The sequence below is a fragment of the Sorex fumeus genome, unplaced genomic scaffold (genome assembly GCF_029834395.1).
Source record: "Sorex fumeus unplaced genomic scaffold, SorFum_2.1 ptg000072l, whole genome shotgun sequence".
Taxonomy (NCBI): domain Eukaryota; kingdom Metazoa; phylum Chordata; class Mammalia; order Eulipotyphla; family Soricidae; genus Sorex; species Sorex fumeus.
Genome location: NW_026606129.1, coordinates 39,589,636 through 39,610,607, shown reverse-complemented (window position 1 = coordinate 39,610,607; position 20,972 = coordinate 39,589,636). Strand labels below are relative to the sequence as shown.

Below are 20,972 nucleotides of genomic sequence, written 5' to 3'. Positions count from 1 at the left end.
GCTCCCTGGACTAGGGCTCCATCCTCCATGAGACCTAGGGAAGCAATGTGTGTAGCGCCCCAGCACATTCCGTTGGTCTTTAATTTGTCATTGTTGTTCAGGCTTACAAGGAATGGAAGATCATTTCCTCATTTACTCCTTCATCATCGGACTTCCAAGAGAACCAGCCACTGATTGAAGTGCCCCTGGAAAAGCCCAGCTCCTCTCAGGGGCGGTCTCTCACAGTGAATCCAGAAATGTACAAGGTGACTTTCTGCTGTTTGGCTTCACTCACACTTATTAGGGGAACCTATAAACAAGCTGAGGTGATGTGATTAAAGGAGGAGCACTGGGGCTAGAGAGATAGTACGGGAGTTAGGCACTTGTGCCTCTCTGACCATGGTTTGAATCCCAGGAATCCCATATAATTTCCTGAGCAGTTCTGGGAATTCTGGCCCTCCTGAACACAGGTCCAGGAATAACCTCCAAGCACTGTAGGTGTGCCACCAACCCTACCCCGAAAGGAAAAATGACGGAGCCTTGCACCTGGTTGACCTTCCTGGAGTAGCGAGTGGAGAAGGGAGGAGCAGAGGTACAGTGTTAACAAACTCCCTTTTCTCAGCAGATCTGTGTCTGGGCCGGATAAGCACATTCTGAAAGTGGACAGGGGTTAGGGGAAGGTGGCACCTTTGAACTTGGCTCTGTTCGGAAATGTGACTTTTGTCTCATGTGGGAACTCAGAAGTGAAGTCCAGGACTCTAGTTAGTGGAGACTGATGATGGTGACTCCACCTACCAGACCTGACTGGGAGGGACCCAGTTTCCCAGCCACAAGGGGAGGCCAAAGCGAAGAAGGTCTGTGTGTTCCCAGTTGAGGAAGGCTCATGGGAACTTCATGAGGGTGAGGGTGAGAAAATGGAAGCAAGCCAAAACAAAAACTTGGGCAGAAGCTATTGTCCTAGTTTTCTGGCTCATACCAAGCAAACAACAAACAACAACAGAATAACGGTGATCAGACTATTTCTGTAAATGCCCAGAAGGCTCTGCAAAAATAGAAGTTAAATCATCGCCAAGCTATGCATACATTTCGGGTATCCACAAAAGCTTCCCTGTTTTGACGTGTGCATTTATTTAATCAAGGAGGACCTCTTTGTGTCTGAGTCATAGCCTCTTTATGTGCACAGTCCTAAGATGAGGTAGCTCATGAGTAATTTAGTATTAGTGATGGTAACCCGGGAAGTATAGGATTGGTCTAATTTTTAGAAATAAGTTACTGTAATTGTGGGGGATTGGGTAAAGTGAGCGATGGGACAGAGGACTTGTCTGTGCTGTCCTTGTCTATAATTATTTCAGACTATAAAACGATGGGGTTAGAGGGAGAGAGGATGCTCAGCAGGCTAAGTGCAAGCTCTGCATGAAAGAGACCCAGGCTTATGTCCTGGCACTACACATGGACCCCTAAGTGTGCCACCAGGGGCTGCCGCTCTGATCACAGAGCTGGAAGTAGCCCCCAAGTAGTGCTGGGGAAGTGGAAAATTACAGCAAATTAAGGGTCATCCTATACAAATGCTGTGCTCTCCTTCTAGAACCTTGCTTTTCTGCAGTGACCCAAGGGAGCTCCCGAGGTCCTCAGGGCTCTGCTGTCCTCTGAAATATAGTCCTTGTGTTTCTCCACAATCAGCGTTAGCTCACTGTGGCTTTAAAGACAAGGCTCACCCTCATTGTCCTCAATTTTGTCTGTAGCTCCTCAATGGAGAGCTGAAGCAACTGTACACGGCCATCACAAGGGCTCGGGTCAACCTCTGGATCTTTGATGAAAACCTGGAGAAGCGGGCCCCTGCGTTCAGGTATTTCACTAGAAGAAATTTTGTCCAAGTTGTGAAGACAGATGAAAATAAAGGTAAGCTACCATGCCCACATTTTACCGTGCACACATTTTCTGAGATAGGATACTTATTCTGTCCTCGACTGTTCTCATGGTCAAGTATAAAGGGTGTAGTTTGGGGGCCGTACCTCTTTCCTCCCCACATTCTTCTGAGAAATGAGAATTCATATTTATTTTCAGGATGGGTGGTAATGTGTGCTCCTGATGGGGTTGAGGGAGTTAACTTCATGAGAGATCTCCTATTTGTCTTTAAAAGTGAGGGCCATGAGTAAGAGGGAATATGCCCTCACAGGAAACTCAGATTGCTTTGGGAGGCCCATTGACAATTTCTGGCCACATAAAGAATGCACTCACCTTTTGACAGTCATTCTATCAGAAATCTGTCCTAGAGATATTCTTGTGTAAAGTCTCAAGGTTATGCACATAAGAAATTTTGGACAGCCCTTATTTATCATGAAAAGAAACAGCGTGACCTAAGTGTCTGCCTGTGAGAGCCCAGTCAGTGGCTCTGTTCCTGCTGGACTGGGCGGGTGTGTGGTGGGCAAGTCGATCAGGGCACCTTCACTGTGCACCTTTGTTCCCCTCTGGGCTACTGCAGGCATTTTTTGGTTTGTTTTTAAAAATTGCATACAGAAAGACTGGCTGATCGAAAGATAAAAATAAGTCCTTCTGATAGGATAACTAGAAGAGAAATATTAGCTCTTTGTGAAGGAGAAAATTGTCCTTTTCTGTGGGTTAGCTGCTGAGTTGACTCCTCCGGGCTATGGTTGAGGTCGCCAAGGAGAGGTGGAGGCATGTGGCTTAGCTGTTGCAAAGTGCTTTGCTTTTCCCAAAAGTTCTAAGGAGGTTATTTCTGATTATAGCCAGTGAATGGCTCAGCTGGGTATGAGGACTAGATGTTCTGTTCTGAGCCTGGCGATTGTAGAGGGTAATGGGAAAAGTGGAAGGCTTGGAGTTCGTCCAGCTGCTCATTAGCCCTCTCCACCCATACATCTACAGGGTCTTGTTCGGATGCCCTCTCCTGTCCCTTAACCGAAGGGAAAATGGGTGGGTTAGATGATTATGGTCATTCTTAATCTTCCCTGAGAATCACATTCTTCCATTCTCAAAATATGTTTCAGCACCAGTTATAAGAGATCATCTAGAGAGGCTGTTCCCCCCCCCCCTTTTTTAATTTAAAGCTTCCAAATGGGAAAGGATTACAGTTTATTTCATATCTTGGTGGCATTACCAACACAATGAAAAGCACGGCCTCAATTGTGTTGTTAGTTGTACACGGTCAGCTCTGTAAGAACACCTGTCCCCTTTATGCAGGGGATGAATGTAATAGCTCTCTGCTATAGAACATTGTGTGCTGGCAGAGTTCACTGGCCCTGACAGAGATGCTGGGAGGCTTTGCTGTGGGACAGAAAGGTCACCAAGGCATGAGTGGTTCCCAGAATCATAACAAGGCTGTGGCGTGCTAATTGCAATAGGCTCTTGGTTGTACAGAGGGCAGGCACGGAGGACCAGGCTGCAGGATGAGTGTATCTTTGTGTCCACTAAAGACAGCTGGCTGGTATGCCCAGTTCCCCTGGTTGTTAGCCTTTGGCAGGACATGGCTGATCCCTTCTGCTCAGGGTTGACAGCAGTGTGGCCATGGCGTTGGCTCTCTTTTGGGTGCTTCAGTTAACTGTGGCTCAGAATGTACACAGTGTTGTCCACTGCTGCTTGATGCTCAGGGGCTGTGGGAGGGAAGGGGTGACACAGTAACGACATGCTGGTGAGGATAAAAGACTGGACCCAGAGCTGGGGGTTCCTGTGTGCACAGTGCTCTGTGCCCATCTGCAGGAATGTGTTTACTTGCATGCCATGACAAAGGCAAGGCATTGGAAGGTCCTGTCAACCCTGCCATCTTTCCCCTTGCTACAACCTTGGCCATGGGAATTTGTTAAGAACTACATGACATTAGCTCTCAAGGAGGAATTAGAAACTGTTTTTTGCCTTCTAATTCATAGCCACAGACAGGATAGATGTATCATAGTTCAGAAGTCGAGCTTTCTCTCATCTGCACCTCCTCTGTCCCCCCAAATCCACAACAAATGTCTTGGTAAGCTAAATTACATCTTATGTGATGACAAGACAGGAAATACCAGACGTGCTTGTTTATGAGGACAGCCATACGAAAGCATCATAAACTGGTTGACTAACATTCATTGCCTTGCAGTTCTGGAGTCTGGAGGCCAAGCAAGGTCTCAGCAGGTGTGTTTTCTTCTAAGCCCCCTTCTCCTGGGCTGGTTGATGGCCTCTCCTTTGTGCAGCCTGTGTGGTCTTCTTGTGTGCACGACCCTCCTGATAGAGACACCAGTGCAGTCGGGCCAGACTCCCACGAGCTTCCTTCTGAAGAACTGAATCATCTCTTTAAAGGCCCTGTTTCCAAAGGCTGCCACTTTCTGGGATTTGGGTGGGGAGGCGGGAGCAGAGTTAGGGATTCAACACAGGCATTTCCATGGGGTGGGCCCACAACAACAGCAGCTTCGAGTGACCGAGTGCCCAGAGAAGCAACCCACCTTTCTTCTTCATTTTAGACTTTGATGATAGCATGTTTGTTAAGACCTCAACCCCTGAAGAGTGGATCGCACAAGGAGAATACTACGCTAAACACCAGTGCTGGAAGGTAAGGGACCAGGTCTGCAGTCTGGGTGAGTGGGACTTCATCAGTCCCCAGAGACAGGTCTCCCACCACCACCCTGGTCCCTGGAGAAGAGGGTGGTGTGCTTGTGTCACTTCTGAAATGCCAGGTCATTCCACCATGAGGAGAGCTCTCAGTCCTGCTTCTTCACTGTGTGTTTGACAGTTCCACTCACGCCAAATGCCAACATAAGCTGATGGGAAAGTGGGGGGTCCTTTCTGTTCCCCACCAAGGAACACCTTGATTTACTCTGTTTCCCTTCTGTGCTGTATTTTTTTTTGGTGGGGGCACACCTGGTGGTGCTCAGGGGGTACTCCTAGCACTGTGCTCCTGGAGGTGCTTGGGGGATCGATACGGGATTCCGGGGATTGAATCTGGATCAGTTGCGTGTATGGCAAGTGCCCTATCCACTGTACTGCTTCTCCGGCCCCTGTGCTATCCGTCTGTTTAAAGAGCTTTGCTCCAATCATCCCACATTTTCACCTGGGTGGTGGGCTTTCCAGAGACATTTGAAGGTCAGGAACCTTTCCCGGGGATACTCAGCATACTGATCTGGATTTCATGCCTCCATAGGGCCTGTTGCCGTGGGACTGCTTAGATCCAGTGGTTCTAGGGGTCTTCCCGCTACTTCCCCTTATTATTTTCTAAATAATAACAGATTGGTTCTCTATCTGTGTTCACTGTGATCTGACATAGACTTCACTGCCAGTCTGAGCCTAGTTGAATATGGGATGAGATTTCATACTAGACACAGGTGACCTCTATCTAGCCACAAGTCACATTAGTGAGCTTAAGAATTCATCTGCCAGGGAAATGTCTCTCTGCTAGTCCTCTCAGAATTTTGAAACCACCACAACGGGCCCCTTTGCCAACAGTCAGCGTCCCTTCACATCCCAGTTGGCCACCAGGTATGTATCACCTGGGGTTGTGTTGGTGTATATAGCTCTACCTGTGTAGCAAAACACTGGCACCCTGCAAAACATTAATACCCTGAAAAACACGGGCATCTTTGATCACGGTGGAGTTGGTGGTTTTATAAAGTAACCAGAAGTCTGACATTTAGGTTGATTCTGCAGTTTATCATGGGACCAATTTTAGTCCATGTCTTTCCTGTGCCATCTGCAACTTGTCAGAGATGTCCCTTGAAAGCTGAAAGATTACTACAGCAGTACCACACACTCTACACACTCCTTAGCAGCTTCCCAAGCAGCAGGAGAAGGGCCCGCACTTCTCAGCACTCTCTCTCTCTCTCACTCCCCCCTCTCCCCTCCCTCTGTCTTTCTCTGTCTACATGTCTCTCATCTCTGTCTCTCATCTATCTTTCTCTGTCACTCTCGTCTCTTCTGTTTTTCTATCTCTGTCTCGTGTCTATCTTCTCTGTATCTCTCATCTCTCTGTCTTTCTCTGTCTCTGTCTCTCACATCTCTCTCTCTTCTGTCTCTGTCTCTCATCTGTCTCTCTCGTCTCTGTCTCATACAAAGTTCCTAGTGGATATCTCCATAAATTTATTGATTGATACCAAATCACGTATATTTTGGTTGCAAGGGAGTCTGGGAGTGCGATCTCTGTTGACATTTCCAGACCTTCTTGGGAAGTAGATTCTGGTATCAGGTGAGAAAGGAAGTGGGGAACATAGTGAGGATTCTGGCCTGTCGCTGGGGTCAGCTAGTCTCAGCTGGTCTGTTCCCAGGCCTGGACTCATCTGCCAGTCAGCAAGCAGATGTGCTTCTGGGCGTTCACTGACTCTTGGTTCTGGTGATGGTGGTCGTGGGTCACATGCTTTTCATCCTCGAACAGGTCTGCTGCGACTTGTTCCCTGAGCCTGGCAGGTTTGTGAGTGATGGAAGTACACAGGTCCTGGCTTTGGAGCTGGCCCACTATCTTTTTTTATAGCAGCCCATTGAACAACACAAATCACAACTCAGATCTGAAAGCAGGAGAACTTTTGATGGGTGAACGTGTGTGTGTGTGTGTGTGTGTGTGTGTGTGTGTGTGTGTGTGTGTGTGTAAAATTCTGCTGGGAGCCACACCCAGTGTTGCTTAGAACCTGGGACTGTTCTGCTGCTACTCAGGGTGGGGGTGGCATGCAGTGCCAGGGTTTGGAATCCAGGCCCCATCCTTGCAAAGCACATGCTGTACCACTTGAGCCACATCCTTGGTCTCAGAATTGCACTTCAAGGGAATGGCTATAGGAAGGAGTGAAGGACTACAGATTTCCTTGGGATTGTAACGGTGTGAGAACAGAATTTGTACTGTTCTGTGTTTGGAATGTATTTCTACAAATATGCAAAATCTAACTGCAGAAGTTTGCTAAGCCCTTCTGTGCTTGTCCATATTGTAATTGAAAACTGGGCACTTGGCTGTTGTATATAAAATTTTTTTATTACTTTGTTTGGGGGGGAACTGGATAGGGAGGAATGAAATGGGAGGCTGGTGTGAATATGAAACTGGAAAACTTGGAGGTCTTTCCCTCTTTTTTATTCCTTTTATTTCTAATTTGTTTCTTTTGAATGTTTGAGTCTATAAAGTCTTTTTTGTTTTTTAAGGATCTGGCGTGGAGGAGAAGATTACAAAGCCTTCTCCTTGTCTGATTTCATTTGAACTCTGCTAAAGGACTTTAGAACTCTGTGGGAGGGGGTTGAGGTGGGGGTACTGTTTTGGCTTGCCTGCCCCTGAACATTGCAGACCACCATACAAATGGAAACCACTTGAGATTCTTTCATTCAACAAGTTCTTGTTGAAAATGGGCCAGCCATTGTATCTGGGCCTTATGCAAGAGAGACATAAGAAGAGTGCTGAGCTCTGTCTGTGGCAGATGTTGCAGCTGAGACCAGCTGCCCTGGGGCCACTTGTTCTGGACACGTGGGGAGCTGCCTTGAGATGGAGCTATGAGTGTAGACCTGTCGGATGAGTGAAGTTAGCCAGGCCTAGAAAGAGTGGAAGAGCATCAAATCGAGGGAGCCACGCAGGCAGAGACCCTGTGGAGGGAAGGAGTGTGGCCCAGGGCCCCTGGGAACTGGAACAGAGAGCCTGAAGGGGCCAGTGCTCTCCTGGCTCTACTGTGGGCAAGTGATGCTTTGTCCTCCCCTTGCTCACAGTGAGACCTACCCTCTCCGTGCTGGGCAGGACGCCTGCGTTCTCCCTTGGTGCCTCTGCTTCGTACCCACTTCTGGTTTTAGAAAAGCAGCTTTTCACTGGCGGGGGTGGAGATGCAGGTCAACTCCCTCAGGACTGTTGTCTGCCTGCCTTCTGTTTGGTGAGGGTGTATTCTCAAATCCTGACGATTTGGCTGGTTATGTTCTGGGAGGTGTTGTGAAACCCATCTGCCTACCCATTTCTAGCCGGAGTGATTGTCTCAAGGCTGTTCCATGCATTGGGAAGGATGAAACTTCCTGCGCATGTCTGTTGGAAGAGGAACCGAGGGTGTTATTGTGGGAGCCTATGCAGATATGTATAAGGTTGCCTTTGCCATGGCTTTTGGGTGCTTCCAAAATGAGCCTGTGAACTGGGGTGTGTTACCTTAGCACACCAGCTGGGTTTTCTCTTCAGAGGTCAGTTTTAACTAGCCAGCACCTTCCTGCTCCTCTCTCCGGTCCAGCTGGACTGAGGGGCTTTGTCTGGGCAAATGTAGACCACGGCTTTCACTTTTGTTGTGTGTGTCTCCTTCGTTACCTTGCTGGAAGTCAAACCCTCTTGCCTGTTGCAGGTTGCAGCCAAATGTTACCAGAAAGGCGGCGCCTTTGAAAAGGAGAAACTGGCGCTGGCCCACAACACCGCCCTGAACATGAAGTCCAAGAAAGTCAGCCCCAAGTAAGAGTCTTGAGGATCCATCCTTTCATACCCAGTCCCAGGAGGACGGCAGGTTAGCGACACTGATGTCAGGGCCACATTCCATGGAGACTCTTTTGTCGCCCTCCTTCCAGGGAAAAGCAGATGGAGTACCTGGAGCTGGGGAGGACGTATCTCGAGTGCAGCGAGCCCCTGCTGTCTCTGAAGTGTCTGAGCTACGCCAAGGAGTTCCAGCTCTCTGCCAAGCTGTGTGAGAGGCTGGGGAAGGTACTGCCTCAGCCCACGGCCACGCTGCGGCACAGCTTGGACATCGGCGTCCTGCTGCTTCTGTGGACTTTGTCAGGCTGAGTGAGACGGAGACGGAGTAGAAATCCCTGTGGGGGAGGTCTCTGGCCTCTGTTCCAGAAACTATGATGATTTCTGGCCTCTTCATGTTCTCTCAACCCTCCCCACAGCCCATCTTCGTTCTCAGATGCAGCTATCTTGGGACCTAAGCAGTGCCAACTGCAGGGGGCAGGCCTGAGCCTATCACTGTCCCCCTTTTGCCTGTTTCTACCCTGAATGAACCAGAGACTCGTCCCTTTCATCTTTCCCTGGTTCTCCCCACACTTCATTTGCCAAACTCTACTTCTAAAGAGACTAGGGAAGGTCCAGGGGATTCATGTACGGGCCCATGGTCTGCTTCTCTGCCTCCCTGCTCCAGGTCTTCATTGCCTTCCTGAAGGTCCTTCTCCTTTCCCTTCCTCTCCTCTCCCCTCCCCACCCTCCCCTTCACTGCCCTCGCCTCCCTCCCCTCGCTACTGTCAGGGGTCCCTCTGCCTCACCTCCCTCCTGCCTTGTCTCTCTTCAGAGAGTAGCACTGGTTTCTAGGGAAACCCCTCCAACTTCTCCCTCTGGCTGGCACCAGATGGGGACCTCATGGGGCAGAGGGAAGGGAGCTGCCACTGTAATGCCTGTTTCACCCACAGTTCGGGGCCCACTTGGTCCCTTGTGGACCCTTCAGTCATACTCAGGGATTTTTTTTCCTTGTGAGTATTGCCTCTGCTGGGGCGACTAAAGCTACTGGTTATGGGCGGTGTTATTGATAAAGCAAGATGGACCTAGTTGTGCCATGGTCTGGGGGCATGTCTGTGTGTAGACCAACCTCACCACACTTCTGTGTTTTGGGATACTGTGTAGTTCATATCACTGGGGAAAAAAAACTAGCTAAGATATACTAAAGGAGCTTGCGTGTGTACTTCATTTTGTCCCGTTTGGTTTCTTCTTCTCTCTGGGCTTCAGGTGCAGCCATTAGGGTTGTGACATTAAGTATTCAATAACAGATGTACTTGCTGCTACATGTCAGGACCTGTGTGTAGTCAGCCACTAGCCAGCCGCCAAGCAGAGGACTCAACCTTTGCACGGCTTCATGGTTTTGGGGAGTTTTAGTTTCTGGCCTCAGTGTTCCCAAGCCATTGCGGCTAATTTGCCCAGTTTCCTGAGAAGAAGATCTACGAGACGCTATCTTCTCCCAGATGCCACTCACAGTCCTGTGGCCTGCATGTCTCCTTCCAGGGCGACAGTGGCTGTGCCCATCTTGCAGAGGAGGAGGGAGGGAGCTAGATCAGGGTGAAGAGGGTGTCAGGTGTTGCCACTTGGAACTGACTTTTGAGTAGAGAATTCAGAAACAGTGTCTGGAGTACAGAGTGGGCCAAGGAGCCTGGTAGGCAGAAGCCCCCAAGGTAGTGTGTGGGCCAGTACAAAGAACAGCCAGAAAGGTCACCCCACGAGGACAGAGGGAATGGGGTAGACATGGTAAAAGGAGCAAGAGGGGATGAAGGAACAGAGCACCTAGGGATCCACAGTCCCCAGGAGTAATGGGGATGGGGATCCGGGGCAGCCTGTGATCAGGATGCTCTGCTGGCAGCAAGAGTGGGGCAGAGAGACCAGTGAGGCGAGGCAAGGGCTGGGAAGGTGCTGGCTTGGACTGCCTCAGTGCTGATGGAGGCAATGGGAAGAGGGGCTGGGCAGGAAGTGTTTGGTGCAAAAGAATGGAAGATGCTCTTCTGATTAGGGCAGACCCACATTGGTGTGTTTAGGGCCCTGCTCTTAGCATTTTATTTGGCTCATCTTCTTTGTAGACTGTCTCCATGTCCATGTTCCTGTTGGTCTCATTGGCAGCCTTCCCAGTGCATTCACTGTAGGGCCCCAAGCACGAATGATTGAAGGATGGTGGCAGTTTTCGCCCCTGTCTATTTTACACTGATCTAGATAGCATCTTGTTCTGTTTTTCACTCCTCCACTCCATGCCATGGAGTTTGAGTTTCTGGCCTCAGATCACATTCCCAAGCCACAGCAGCAGACTTCAGACTTGCCCCTGTTTTCCTCAGAGGTAGACATCTGAAACGCCATCTCCTCCCCCTGCTCACAGTCCTGTGGCCGGCTTGTCTCCTCCTATCCCTGTGACATCTGGGAGCTCAAGTGCTCCCAGTGGCCTGCTGGACTCACTCAGGCTTGCCAGCAGTTGATTCCTGAGAAGGGGGGGGCGTTTTCTGATTTTTTTTTTTTTTTTTTTTTTTTGCAAACCTCATTGATGTCCCTCCTAGGACTTTCACTCACATTTCTGTTTTTAAATGAAGCTGGTCACCTTCATTTGTTACTGGTTGTTCAAGTTTCCTCCACTGTGACTTGCCAGTTAATAAATATCCTTTATTTATTTTCCTTGTGATTTCCAGAACCTGTCTTTTGTTCTAGATCTGTCTAATCACACCTAGATTACAGTGACTCATCACCACTAGCCATCTATGGGAATTTAAGAGAAAATGAATTTAAATGAAATGAAATTTTAAAAATTAGTTCCTTGGTTGTATTCTTTCAATGTACTCACTTTTGACTTATAAGCTGTGGCTGCCTGTGTTTAGTCAATGGCTACTAGATAGAATAGCACAGATAGAAAATATTTCCATTTTCACAGAGAAGTTTTGGACAGTCTTGGAGTTAATGTTTGTCTTCTTTGTCTTGATTTTTTTTCTTGTGTTCTTTGTTGTATTCTTCGATATTCTCCACTCAATTGAGTGTGGTTTTGTTGAAGACTTTCTTTACTTAAAGGTTACAAAGATATCCTCATATGCTTTCCTCTCTTAATGTCCATATCTAGATCTTTAGTTGTTCTGGAGCTTGGCTTTGTGTATTATCAGAGCTTGGGATTTAACTTTCTGATTCCCTGCATCAAGAACAAGTCTTTATAATACTACTTATGTTTTGCTTTTTCACTGGATACTCACAAATGACAGATGCATAATTCTTTTTATTATTCTCAGTGTTGGTTTATTTTTAAGATTATAAAGTTGTTATGAGTATACTCCACGAGTAAATTTTTACTCTGTCCTAGATAAGAGATGCCGCCTACTTCTATAAGCGGAGCCAGTGCTACAAAGACGCTTTCAGATGCTTTGAGCAGATTCAGGAATTTGATCTGGCACTCAAAATGTACTGCCAAGAGGAGCTTTTTGAAGAAGCGGCTATTGCAGTAGAAAAGTAGGTGGTTGTATTTTCTCCCTTCCCCTTCCTCCTCTGCTTTCTGGGGCAGCCCGCCCTGGACAGTATCATCCTGCTCTTCTGACCCTGTCACCTGGTCTGGCCCTGTCACTTCCTTCCATTTAGCCCCTGGTGCAGGGTCAAGAGCTCCTAGAGATCAGGACTCTTGTTTTCCATGCTTGGACACAGTGTCCTGAAGCTAGAAGAAGATGAAGAATGTGTTAAGAGTGTGTACATATAACCTTCATGATATTTTTATTCTTAGTGTCAGATCAGTTTTATTACCTGCTGCATTGACAATTTCAGTGCTCTGTGACTGTAAAGGTGAGAGAATGATTGGGCAGACGGGATTTTATCTCATGGCAGAGGCTCAGCCATGTTCTTAGACACATATGGGTCATAGATCTGTGACCATCCCTTCAAGTTATAAAGCACAGGATCTTTCCACAGGACCCTAGAGGACTCCTTGAGCCTTTATCTGTAGCTGATGTTCTGAAGGAGTCAGGGAGCTAGGTGGGGTTAGCGGTGGATACGGAGTTTGCAGACAGCATCTAGTTAATGTGTCAAGGGGTCTTCCAGGTTGTCTGAGAGCATGAGAATGAGAATTTGCTCTCCTCAGCAGAATTTGCTTTGCTTCTGAAGGAGCAGTCATTAGATTGCTTTCTACAGAATCAAACATGTCACACAGTGAATGTCATTGATCCAGATGTCCAAGCTTCAGATTTTCATGTTCACTTCCACTACAGTGTATATGCAGGGATGACTTTGTGGCTTTCATAAAACATATGCATAAGGATAACCACACCTATATAAAGAGGTTGAGTTTTTTGCATGGAATGGAATATTTAGGTACCCAGCATGTTCCGTTAGACAGGTCTTCGGTGGTACTATGCATGTGATGTACATAAGTGTGCATTCATCAGCTCAGACTGCCAGTGCAAAATCACATAGACTGACAATTTCATGAGCCACAGAAATTCATCGTCTCACAGATTGTGGAGCCCGAAGTCAGAGCTTGCAGACACAGGATTGCTGGAAGAGACCTGCAGGTGGCTCCCTTGCCGTGTCCTCGCAGGAGCTCTCCATGGCACTTTGGGTGTGGAGAGAAAGTAGGTATATGCAGGGCAGGAGCATCTTCTTAGAGGACATTCATCCTGCCCCACCTCTTACCTCATCCAGCTTTACTTCCTTAAAGGTTTCCCTCCAAATACAGCCACACTGGGGACCTAGGGCTTCAGTATATGAATTTTAATGAACACACACATGCGGTCTACCTGGGTGTCAGCAGTGACATATATTGTGTACCCTTTATATGGGGGTGTGATTAACCAACCAGGCCATATTCCCTTGTGAGATCATAGGGAAAATGAGACTTTTTTGTTTGTTTTGGAGTTGTATCCAGCAATGCTCTGATTACTCCTGGTTCTGTGCTTAGGAATTCCTTCTGGCTTGGGGAACCAGATAGGGTGCCAGGTGTAAAATCTAAGTTGGCCACGTTCAAGGCTAATGTCCTGCTGACTGTACTATTGCTCCGGCCACTGAGGATTTTTATTTATACTTACTCATTTGAACTTAGGGCTGGAGCATAGCACAACGGCAGGGCGTTTGCCTTACACGCAGCCAACATGGTCGACCCAAGTTAGATTCCTCCGCCCCTCTCGGAGAGCCCGGCAAGCTACCGAGAGTATCTCGCCCGCACGGCAAGCCTGGCAAGCTACCCATGATGTATTCAATATGCCAGACACAGTAACAACAAGTCTCACAATGGAGATGTTACTGGGTCCGCTCGAGCAAATCGATGAACAGGAGGGCAGTGCTACATTTGAACTTTGGTCATTTTCAGAAAAGCATTGAATAGTCATAGAGGACCACCCCAGCACTCGCCCCCAGCCCCTGTAATACTCTTTTAGTCTCTTGTTACTTTATATATTTTTCCATCTTTGTTGAGGTAAACAGCTATGTGTGTGTAAGACTTGTTGAGCGCTAATATTAGCTGTATTGGCCAGAATATTTGCTGGAGCCTCACACTAGATTTATCTGAGAGCCTTTTGCCTTGCACAGTGGATATCAAGACCAGTTGCTAGCTGACATTACTGAAAGCATTTTGAGGATATTTGAAAACATCTTGAGTTCCTTAAGCTGTTGAAGAATTGCCTCTATATCAGTGCATGCCCCCCCACAAGGAGATTCCGTTTCCTTCATTTCACATGTACCACGCACGTCAGAGGTTCCAGTTTTCCTAGGAAAACTGGTGGTGCAGGATAACCCCGTGACATTATAAGGGCCCTGAACGCATCTGTGGTTGGGAAGAAATGTGCTGTGAGAAAAGTCCCAGTGAGAGTTTCAACAGTGAGCGTTTTACCGGAGTGCTCCATTGCCTCAGTGTCATATGATACACCACGGTTGATAGGCAGGTATAGGAACTCAGCCTCAAGAGGGGCTGGCAAGAAAGAAAACTCACAGGACCCTCTGGTGCAAGTGAAGCCCTCGATAATCACATATCGAACAGGCCAGAGTTGTAAACCAACACTGTTATATTATCATGCTTTCATGAAGGTTTAAAGGATTTGTTTTTGAGAACAATTTTCACTTTTAACTTAAATTTATGCCTTACAGATAATACCTTCGTACCTTATTCTCATTTATTTAGGTTGTAGGACTGTACTGTCCTCCCGCTGTTCATCGATTTGCTCAAGCGGGCCCAGTAACATCTCCATCATGAGACTTGTTGTTACTGTGTTTGGCATATCGAATACATCACGGGTAGCTTGCCAGGCTTAGCCGTGCAGGCAAGATACTCTCAGTAGCTTGCCGGGCTCTCCGAGAGGGGCTGAAGAATCGAACCCGGCTTGCAGAACCCAGCTGTGCAGAAGGCAAATGCCCTACCACTGTGTTATCGCTCCAGTGCTTGATTCCTTTGAGAATAAAGAATTTATCAGGGTAGGATGAGACATTGGTAGAGATGTCTCTAAGTTGAAGCCCTGTTAGATAATTCATTTGTATTTATCTACTTTGGTAGATAACCTCTTGGTACTTCGGCATGGTCCTCTAGGGTACAGTGCAGCGCCAGGAACAGAATTTAGGCCTCCCACATGCATGGCACACAGTCCAGTTCTTGGAGCTTTTCACAGCCCCTCTATTTGGTTACTGACATCTCCAAGTAGGAGTTTTATGGAAGTATTTTATTTAAGTGGTTTTGTGATGTATGGGGAGGATTTTCTTCTGGGCAGTAATATGTTGGCATCTATGTCTTACGCTGCAGGTATGAAAAAATGCTGAGGGCTAAGACCCTTCCCATATCTAAGCTCTCCTATTCTGCAAGTCAGTTTTACTTGGAGGCTGCCGCCAAGTATCTGAGTGCAAACAAGATCAAGGAAATGATGGCTGTGCTTTCCAAGCTAGACATAGAAGATCAGCTTGTATTTCTGAACTCTCGGAAAAGGCTGGCGGAAGCAGCAGACCTGCTGAAACGGGAAGGCCGGAGAGAAGAGGCCGCTCTGCTGATGAAGCAGCACGGCTGTCTCTTGGAGGCAGCCCGGCTCACCGCCAACAAAGACTTCCAGGCCTCGTGTCTACTGGAAGCCGCCCGCCTCAACGTGGCCAGGGACTTGGATGTAGAACACACCAAAGTCATTCTGAGAGAAGCCCTGGACCTCTGCTATCAAACCAATCAGCTGTCTGGCATCGCCGAGGCCCAGTTTCTGCAGGGCGTCATCCTGAGAGACTTCCAGAAGCTCAAGGATGCCTTCTACAAGTTTGACACCCTCAACCACCCAGCTGGTGTGGTGGAAGTGCTCTATGAAGCTGCCAGCCAGTGTGAGGATGAGCCTGAGAAGGTTCTGGCCCTGGCTCCTGCCGGCTTGACCGTCCTCCTCAATCTTGTCCGGGCCCTCAAAAGAGTCAGTAACAATGCTGAGAAGGAAATGGTCAAATCTTGCTTTGAGTTTTTCGGGTTTTCTCAGGTGGATTCCAAGTATTGGCAGATAGCTCAGAGTGATCCCGGGCCTATATTAAGAATAATTTTTGACCTGGATTTGAACTTGAAAGAGAAGAAAACAAAAGATCATTTCTTGGTAATGACTGACCAGGTAAAATTAGCCCTCAACAAGCACCTTTTGAGTAGACTGTGTCAGATTACACAGAGCCTGCTTGGGAAGGCCTACCCTGGGGTCTGCATGAGGTTTATCGTGGGTTTAAAATGTGAGGATGAAAACTGTGAGGATTTCCACAGGCCTCTGAGACGCTGTGAGGCCAAGTGTTTGGTTCAGTCAAAAATGCACCTGGTGGCCATCAACGGGTTGCTTTTGGAAGCCAAAAAATTATTCCCTAAAATCTTAGCTGAGGAACTTGAAGAAATCGATTATATTTTGTCTGCCGACATGTATGGCCTTTGCAAATCCTTCCTGAACGTCCTCTTCCCCAAGCACTTCCATCAGAGAGTGCTGTCAGAAAACCCCATGGCATGCAAAGAAATCCTCAAGCCAAATTACAAATCCTTCCGAGCCTATCGGCTTGCCCTGAAAGAGTACATCCACTTCCTGTTCCAAAACGAAAGGGCCCGGAGCCGCCGTGAGTCCACAGACCTGTGGCTGAGCGCCATGCAGACTTTCCTTCTGTCCTCCAACTATCCAGAGGAGTTTGAAAAGCTGCTGCACCAGGAGGAGGACAACTATAACCGGGAGCTCAGAGCCCTTGAGTCTGAGAAAGAGGACAGGGGCCGCGGCAGAGGTGGCAGGATGAAGGGCATTGAAGGGAAGTTTGGCATGCTGGTGCCCAACAAGGAGGACGAGAGTGCTGAGAAGACCCACCTGTGCTTCATCCGGCTGCTGGAGAACTGCATTGACCAGTTCTACGTGCACAGAGACCCGGAAAACTATAAGAGGCTTTTTTTCCGTTTCATGAATGTGCTCGTCAGAAGGTGCAAAGAGCCACTCATCCCCAGCATTGGAAACACAGTGGCCTTGCTGGAGTTCCAGTTCATCCACTGCGGGGCAGTCCTCGCCCGCCTCTGGAAGAACGCCATCTTGTGCCTGCCCAAGAGCTACATAGCGCTCTTACACTACTGGGAGTTCCTGTTCAGCAAGAAGGATAAGGAGTTTGGGGACGTGTTCTCCATCATTCAGGACTACAAGCCCAAGGACGTGACCAAAGCCATCCAGGATTTCCGGTTCCACCTCTCCTACCTCGTTAAGGTGCTATGTGGCTACGAGAATATAAACTTCAATGTCCTGCTTGATGCCTTTAGTGAAATAGACTATGTGGTCTCAGGTGAGGCCGAGCGGACCCTGGTGCTGAGCTTGGTGATGCTGGTGAACGCTGAGGAGGTGCTGCAGCCATCCTGCAAGTCCTTTCTGTACCACCACTTCCAGGAGATCGACACAAGGCTGCAGCTGATGACCCTAGACTGGCCAGACCAGGTTCCAGAGAGGCTCCGCAAAGTGGTGAAGCGGGTGCTGATGGCTGCCAACGCCAAGTCGGTGGCAGAGGCACTGCAAGACCTGCTCTTTGAGCGGGATGAGGAGTACCTGATGGACTGCCACTGGCGGTGGGACAACGCACACACCAAAGGCCCCGTGGTCCGTGGCCTGTACCACGAGGAAGTCAGGCTGAACCGCCTGCTCTGTGTGGGCCCCATGGACTACTTTCCGGAGCCAGAGTGTGAGTTTGGTCAGGAAGAGATGGATGAGCTGGCGTTAGAAGACCGAGACCACCTCCTGGCTGCCATCCTCTCCCAGATGCAGCGGAAGGCAAACGTCCAGCGGAAGCTGAGAAAGGTATGCCTGGTGGTCTCGCTGTGCATCCGGTGGAGGCGAAGGGTGAGCGCCCCAACCGAGTGCTTCCTGGAGGAGACCAGGGAGCCCGCGACCAGGCACTTCAAAAAAGCCGACGTGGACAGAACACAGTGTGACCTGTGCGGGGTGAAGTTTGCTCGTGGCCCTGAGGGCTATTTCAACCCTGGGAAAGCACTCGAGGGAGCCATTTCTGAGGATGTGGTCCTTTCCAGGGGGGACCTGGAAGGCAAGGAAGTCCGGGAGAGGAATAGTGAGTCTTACGAGCAGCACATCCACCTCGATGGCCACCAGAGGCAACAAGTGGCCTACCAGAAGTACTTCGAGTTTTTCTGCGACAAGGTGGACCCCGCCATCGAGGAAGGCAGGTTGGTGGTGCAGGACATAGAGCAGAGTGTGTGGGTCCACAGCCACCTGGGCTCCAAAGAGCACAGCCACATGCTGCAGCGGAAGGTCCAGGAGAACATCCAGAAGGTCTCAGACATGGTGGAGGACCTATACAAGCGGAAGGCCTGGGCTGGCGGTAAGGCACCTGCAGAAATGGGGGCCCGATGGTGTTCAGGAGAGAACCACACCACAAGTGACTCCAGACGGTGAACTCTTGGCATTTGTGGGTCTCAAATTATAGCAACCCCCATTATTTGATCCATTCCCCTCCCCAACCCACCCCCCCATGAGAAATGTATGATGACCTTGAACCAGGATGGAGGATGGCCCCCATTATCCCCCCACACTATAGATAAGAAAACAGCTGGCAACTGTGTTCCGTGGAAAAGACAAAAGGGAGAATGTTTAGATCTTGAGAAAAAAATTCAGGCTTCTCCTGATTTCTTCATTCAGTGATCATATTTTGAGCACCTACTATGTACTGACTGGGAGCTTGGCTAAGGGCTGGAGGATTGTGGCCGCTCTCTTCTCTGGAGGACCCTTAAATCATGGCCAGTGTGAGCTTCTGATAAGAATAATTCTTATGAGATCTCTGAATCTGATCCCCTAACTTCCCATTAGCAACTTTGTAAAAGTCGCAGCATGTATCAGATAAGTGACATGGTGTGTGTTTGAGAATGCTGTCATTCATTCTCCTGTCTATCATCTGAACATAAGCTCCTCACAGGCACAGCTATTGACAATCCATCCAAGCACACAGTGGCAGCACAAGGCTGGTGACTGTGCTGGCTCTCGTACATGGCAGCAGAAGGCAGCTGGGGTGTTCTCAGTGGCTACCTCTCAGGGAGACAGAGATGACATCTTGGGAGGGGCAGTAGGGCTGCAGGTCCGCGTGCTGTGAGCCCCCGGCAGCAGCCCGTTCACTCAGCGCCCCTGTTCTCTGGTTCCCACAGCGGAGGTGGGCATGACTCGGCTGATCAATAGCCTGATCCTGTCAGTCAGGGACGCACGGGAGTGGCTGATGAAGACAGAACTCCACTTAAAGGAGGAAGGTAAGGAGGCCTTAGGCCCAGCTCGTGGGGCGGGGTGCTGCCTGTGATGACTGTGAGTCTAATTAGTACCCCGCATTTCCCCGTCTGGTGCCGAGAGTGGGTGATTCCAGGATCATGCCCATTGCTGTTGCAGAAACCTTAGCCACTCACGAGCTGCCATTGACTGTGGTCAGTCTTTACTCATACTCAATAGGGTGACTCTCGGGATCTGCGTGGCACTCAGAGCCATTCCTTGTTAAACGTATTTACCTTCCTTTAACTCAGTGAGCACTGGCTGATGTGTGTCAGCACTGTGCTAGGCTTGGGATGATAGTAAGTAGATGTGTGAACAAAACAAACAGAATCAAGGCGTGGGAGGTAGTTCAAAGGGGAGAGAGGGCAAGCGAGGTGTGCCCAGAGCTTTGAGTTTGGTCCCTGACACTGCGTGACCTCCTAAGTACTACTGAGTGTGATGCTGGTGGCCCGATGAGGGCCTGTTACCCTGTATTGCTGGGCAGTGTCACCTGAGGAACCCACTCCACTGTTCAGAAGCCCTCCCCCCACCCCCAAAAAAGGTCTCACCACAGAAACTTGTATCCATCTTCCTAAAGCAAGTTGAAAGCTTGTGTAGGTGGAGTCAGGTTTGTCTCCAGATGGAATGATCTTGCCAAGTTCTGTGTGATCTGGATAGTCTTCCCTCTTGTCCTTTGCGACCGCTGCCCCTATTGGCCAATTGCCCCTCTGTGAATTCTCCTAATGGGCTGCTACTGGAAAACCCAGTCCCTAGAGCTGCAGAGACTTGAAGGCACTTGGCATGAATACTGGTGTCAATACTGAAAATCTTGAGAGGGCCAGAGAGAGATGTCACTGTACTGGAGCATATGCCTTGCATGTGGGAAGCCCAGGATCTGTCCCTGGCCCCACATGTTTCCTGAGCACAGCCAGAAGCAGAGCTGAGAGACTTTGAGTACTGAGCGAGGAGTAGCCCTGAGCACTGGTGGGTGTGGGCAAATTAAATCTTTATAACGTATTCCCTGCTGAGGACTATGATTTTTTTGTGTTTGTGATGGCTTTAAGTGGAAGAAAACTGTTGGACGCAAGCCAAGTTGCTTTGTTTGATTTCTTGCCATTTGAAAGGCCTCTAAAATAAGGACAGAGGAAGCAGCTTATAAAAGAACTTAATTCCAGAGAAGAGTATTTACTTTGACTTTGAGTCATCCTGGGATCAATATCAGTACTAAAAGGAACTCCCCCCGCTCTGTTTCCGGTGTCTCAGTAACCCCCCCACCCCAAATGGCTTTTCTGCACTTTGTCTCTGTGTTGTGCTCGTTGTTAAACAGGAATCGTTCAGGAAGATGATTATGAAAATGAAATTGAAGACTTTGGTGAACTTCGTCCTAGGAGACGCTGGCGGAAATTTGCAAGACAGAGAAGATACTGAGGGCCACAAAGCTGCTGCCTCCTAAACCTTCAAACCATCCTGCCTTGGAGTTTTGAGTGCGGAGGCAGAGAGAAAAAGAATGTACATCGAAGTAGGGGAGTCTATCACCCCCCTTTGCTTTTTGTTCTTGTTATTTCTCTTTCATCAGTGGCTTCAGCTCCCCGGGTTTCCCCACCAACAGGGACCGCTTACGTGTTTCCCAGGTTCAAATCTAACAGAGTCACTTTCCCCTGAAATGTAGCCGAAGGCAACCTTGGGACCCCTTTCTCAGTACCCCCAGGTTCTCTGTCTCATCAGCCTCATGCCATGGGTCATTGGCGGGACCCCGGCACCTCAGAGTCATTACCACTCTGGCCCAGGAAACCCCTGTTCGATTCCCCTCTTCCCCACATTGCTGTGGCATCAAGTAGAACAGGAGCTGTGTGTGTCCCCGACCCCAGGCCACACTCTGGCATCTCTGAGCCCCCGCGGAGCATAGATCCTCC

General features: G+C 48.8%; 1 protein-coding gene across 1 annotated transcript in view; it reads left to right on the top strand.

Moving 5' to 3' along the window:
• The window catches only part of TRANK1 (tetratricopeptide repeat and ankyrin repeat containing 1), a 116,869-nt gene extending 96,276 nt beyond the window's left edge, over window positions 1-20,593 (top strand). The window contains exons 16-24 of the mRNA XM_056129092.1: window positions 102-245; window positions 1,722-1,878; window positions 4,431-4,519; window positions 8,241-8,344; window positions 8,458-8,590; window positions 11,694-11,839; window positions 15,102-18,151; window positions 18,969-19,067; window positions 20,387-20,593. Of these exons, the coding sequence (XP_055985067.1) occupies window positions 102-245; window positions 1,722-1,878; window positions 4,431-4,519; window positions 8,241-8,344; window positions 8,458-8,590; window positions 11,694-11,839; window positions 15,102-18,151; window positions 18,969-19,067; window positions 20,387-20,487 (4,023 nt within the window). The 3' untranslated portion in view covers window positions 20,488-20,593. The remainder of the gene's footprint in view (window positions 1-101; window positions 246-1,721; window positions 1,879-4,430; window positions 4,520-8,240; window positions 8,345-8,457; window positions 8,591-11,693; window positions 11,840-15,101; window positions 18,152-18,968; window positions 19,068-20,386) is intronic.
• Window positions 20,594-20,972: the final 379 nt, after the last annotated feature.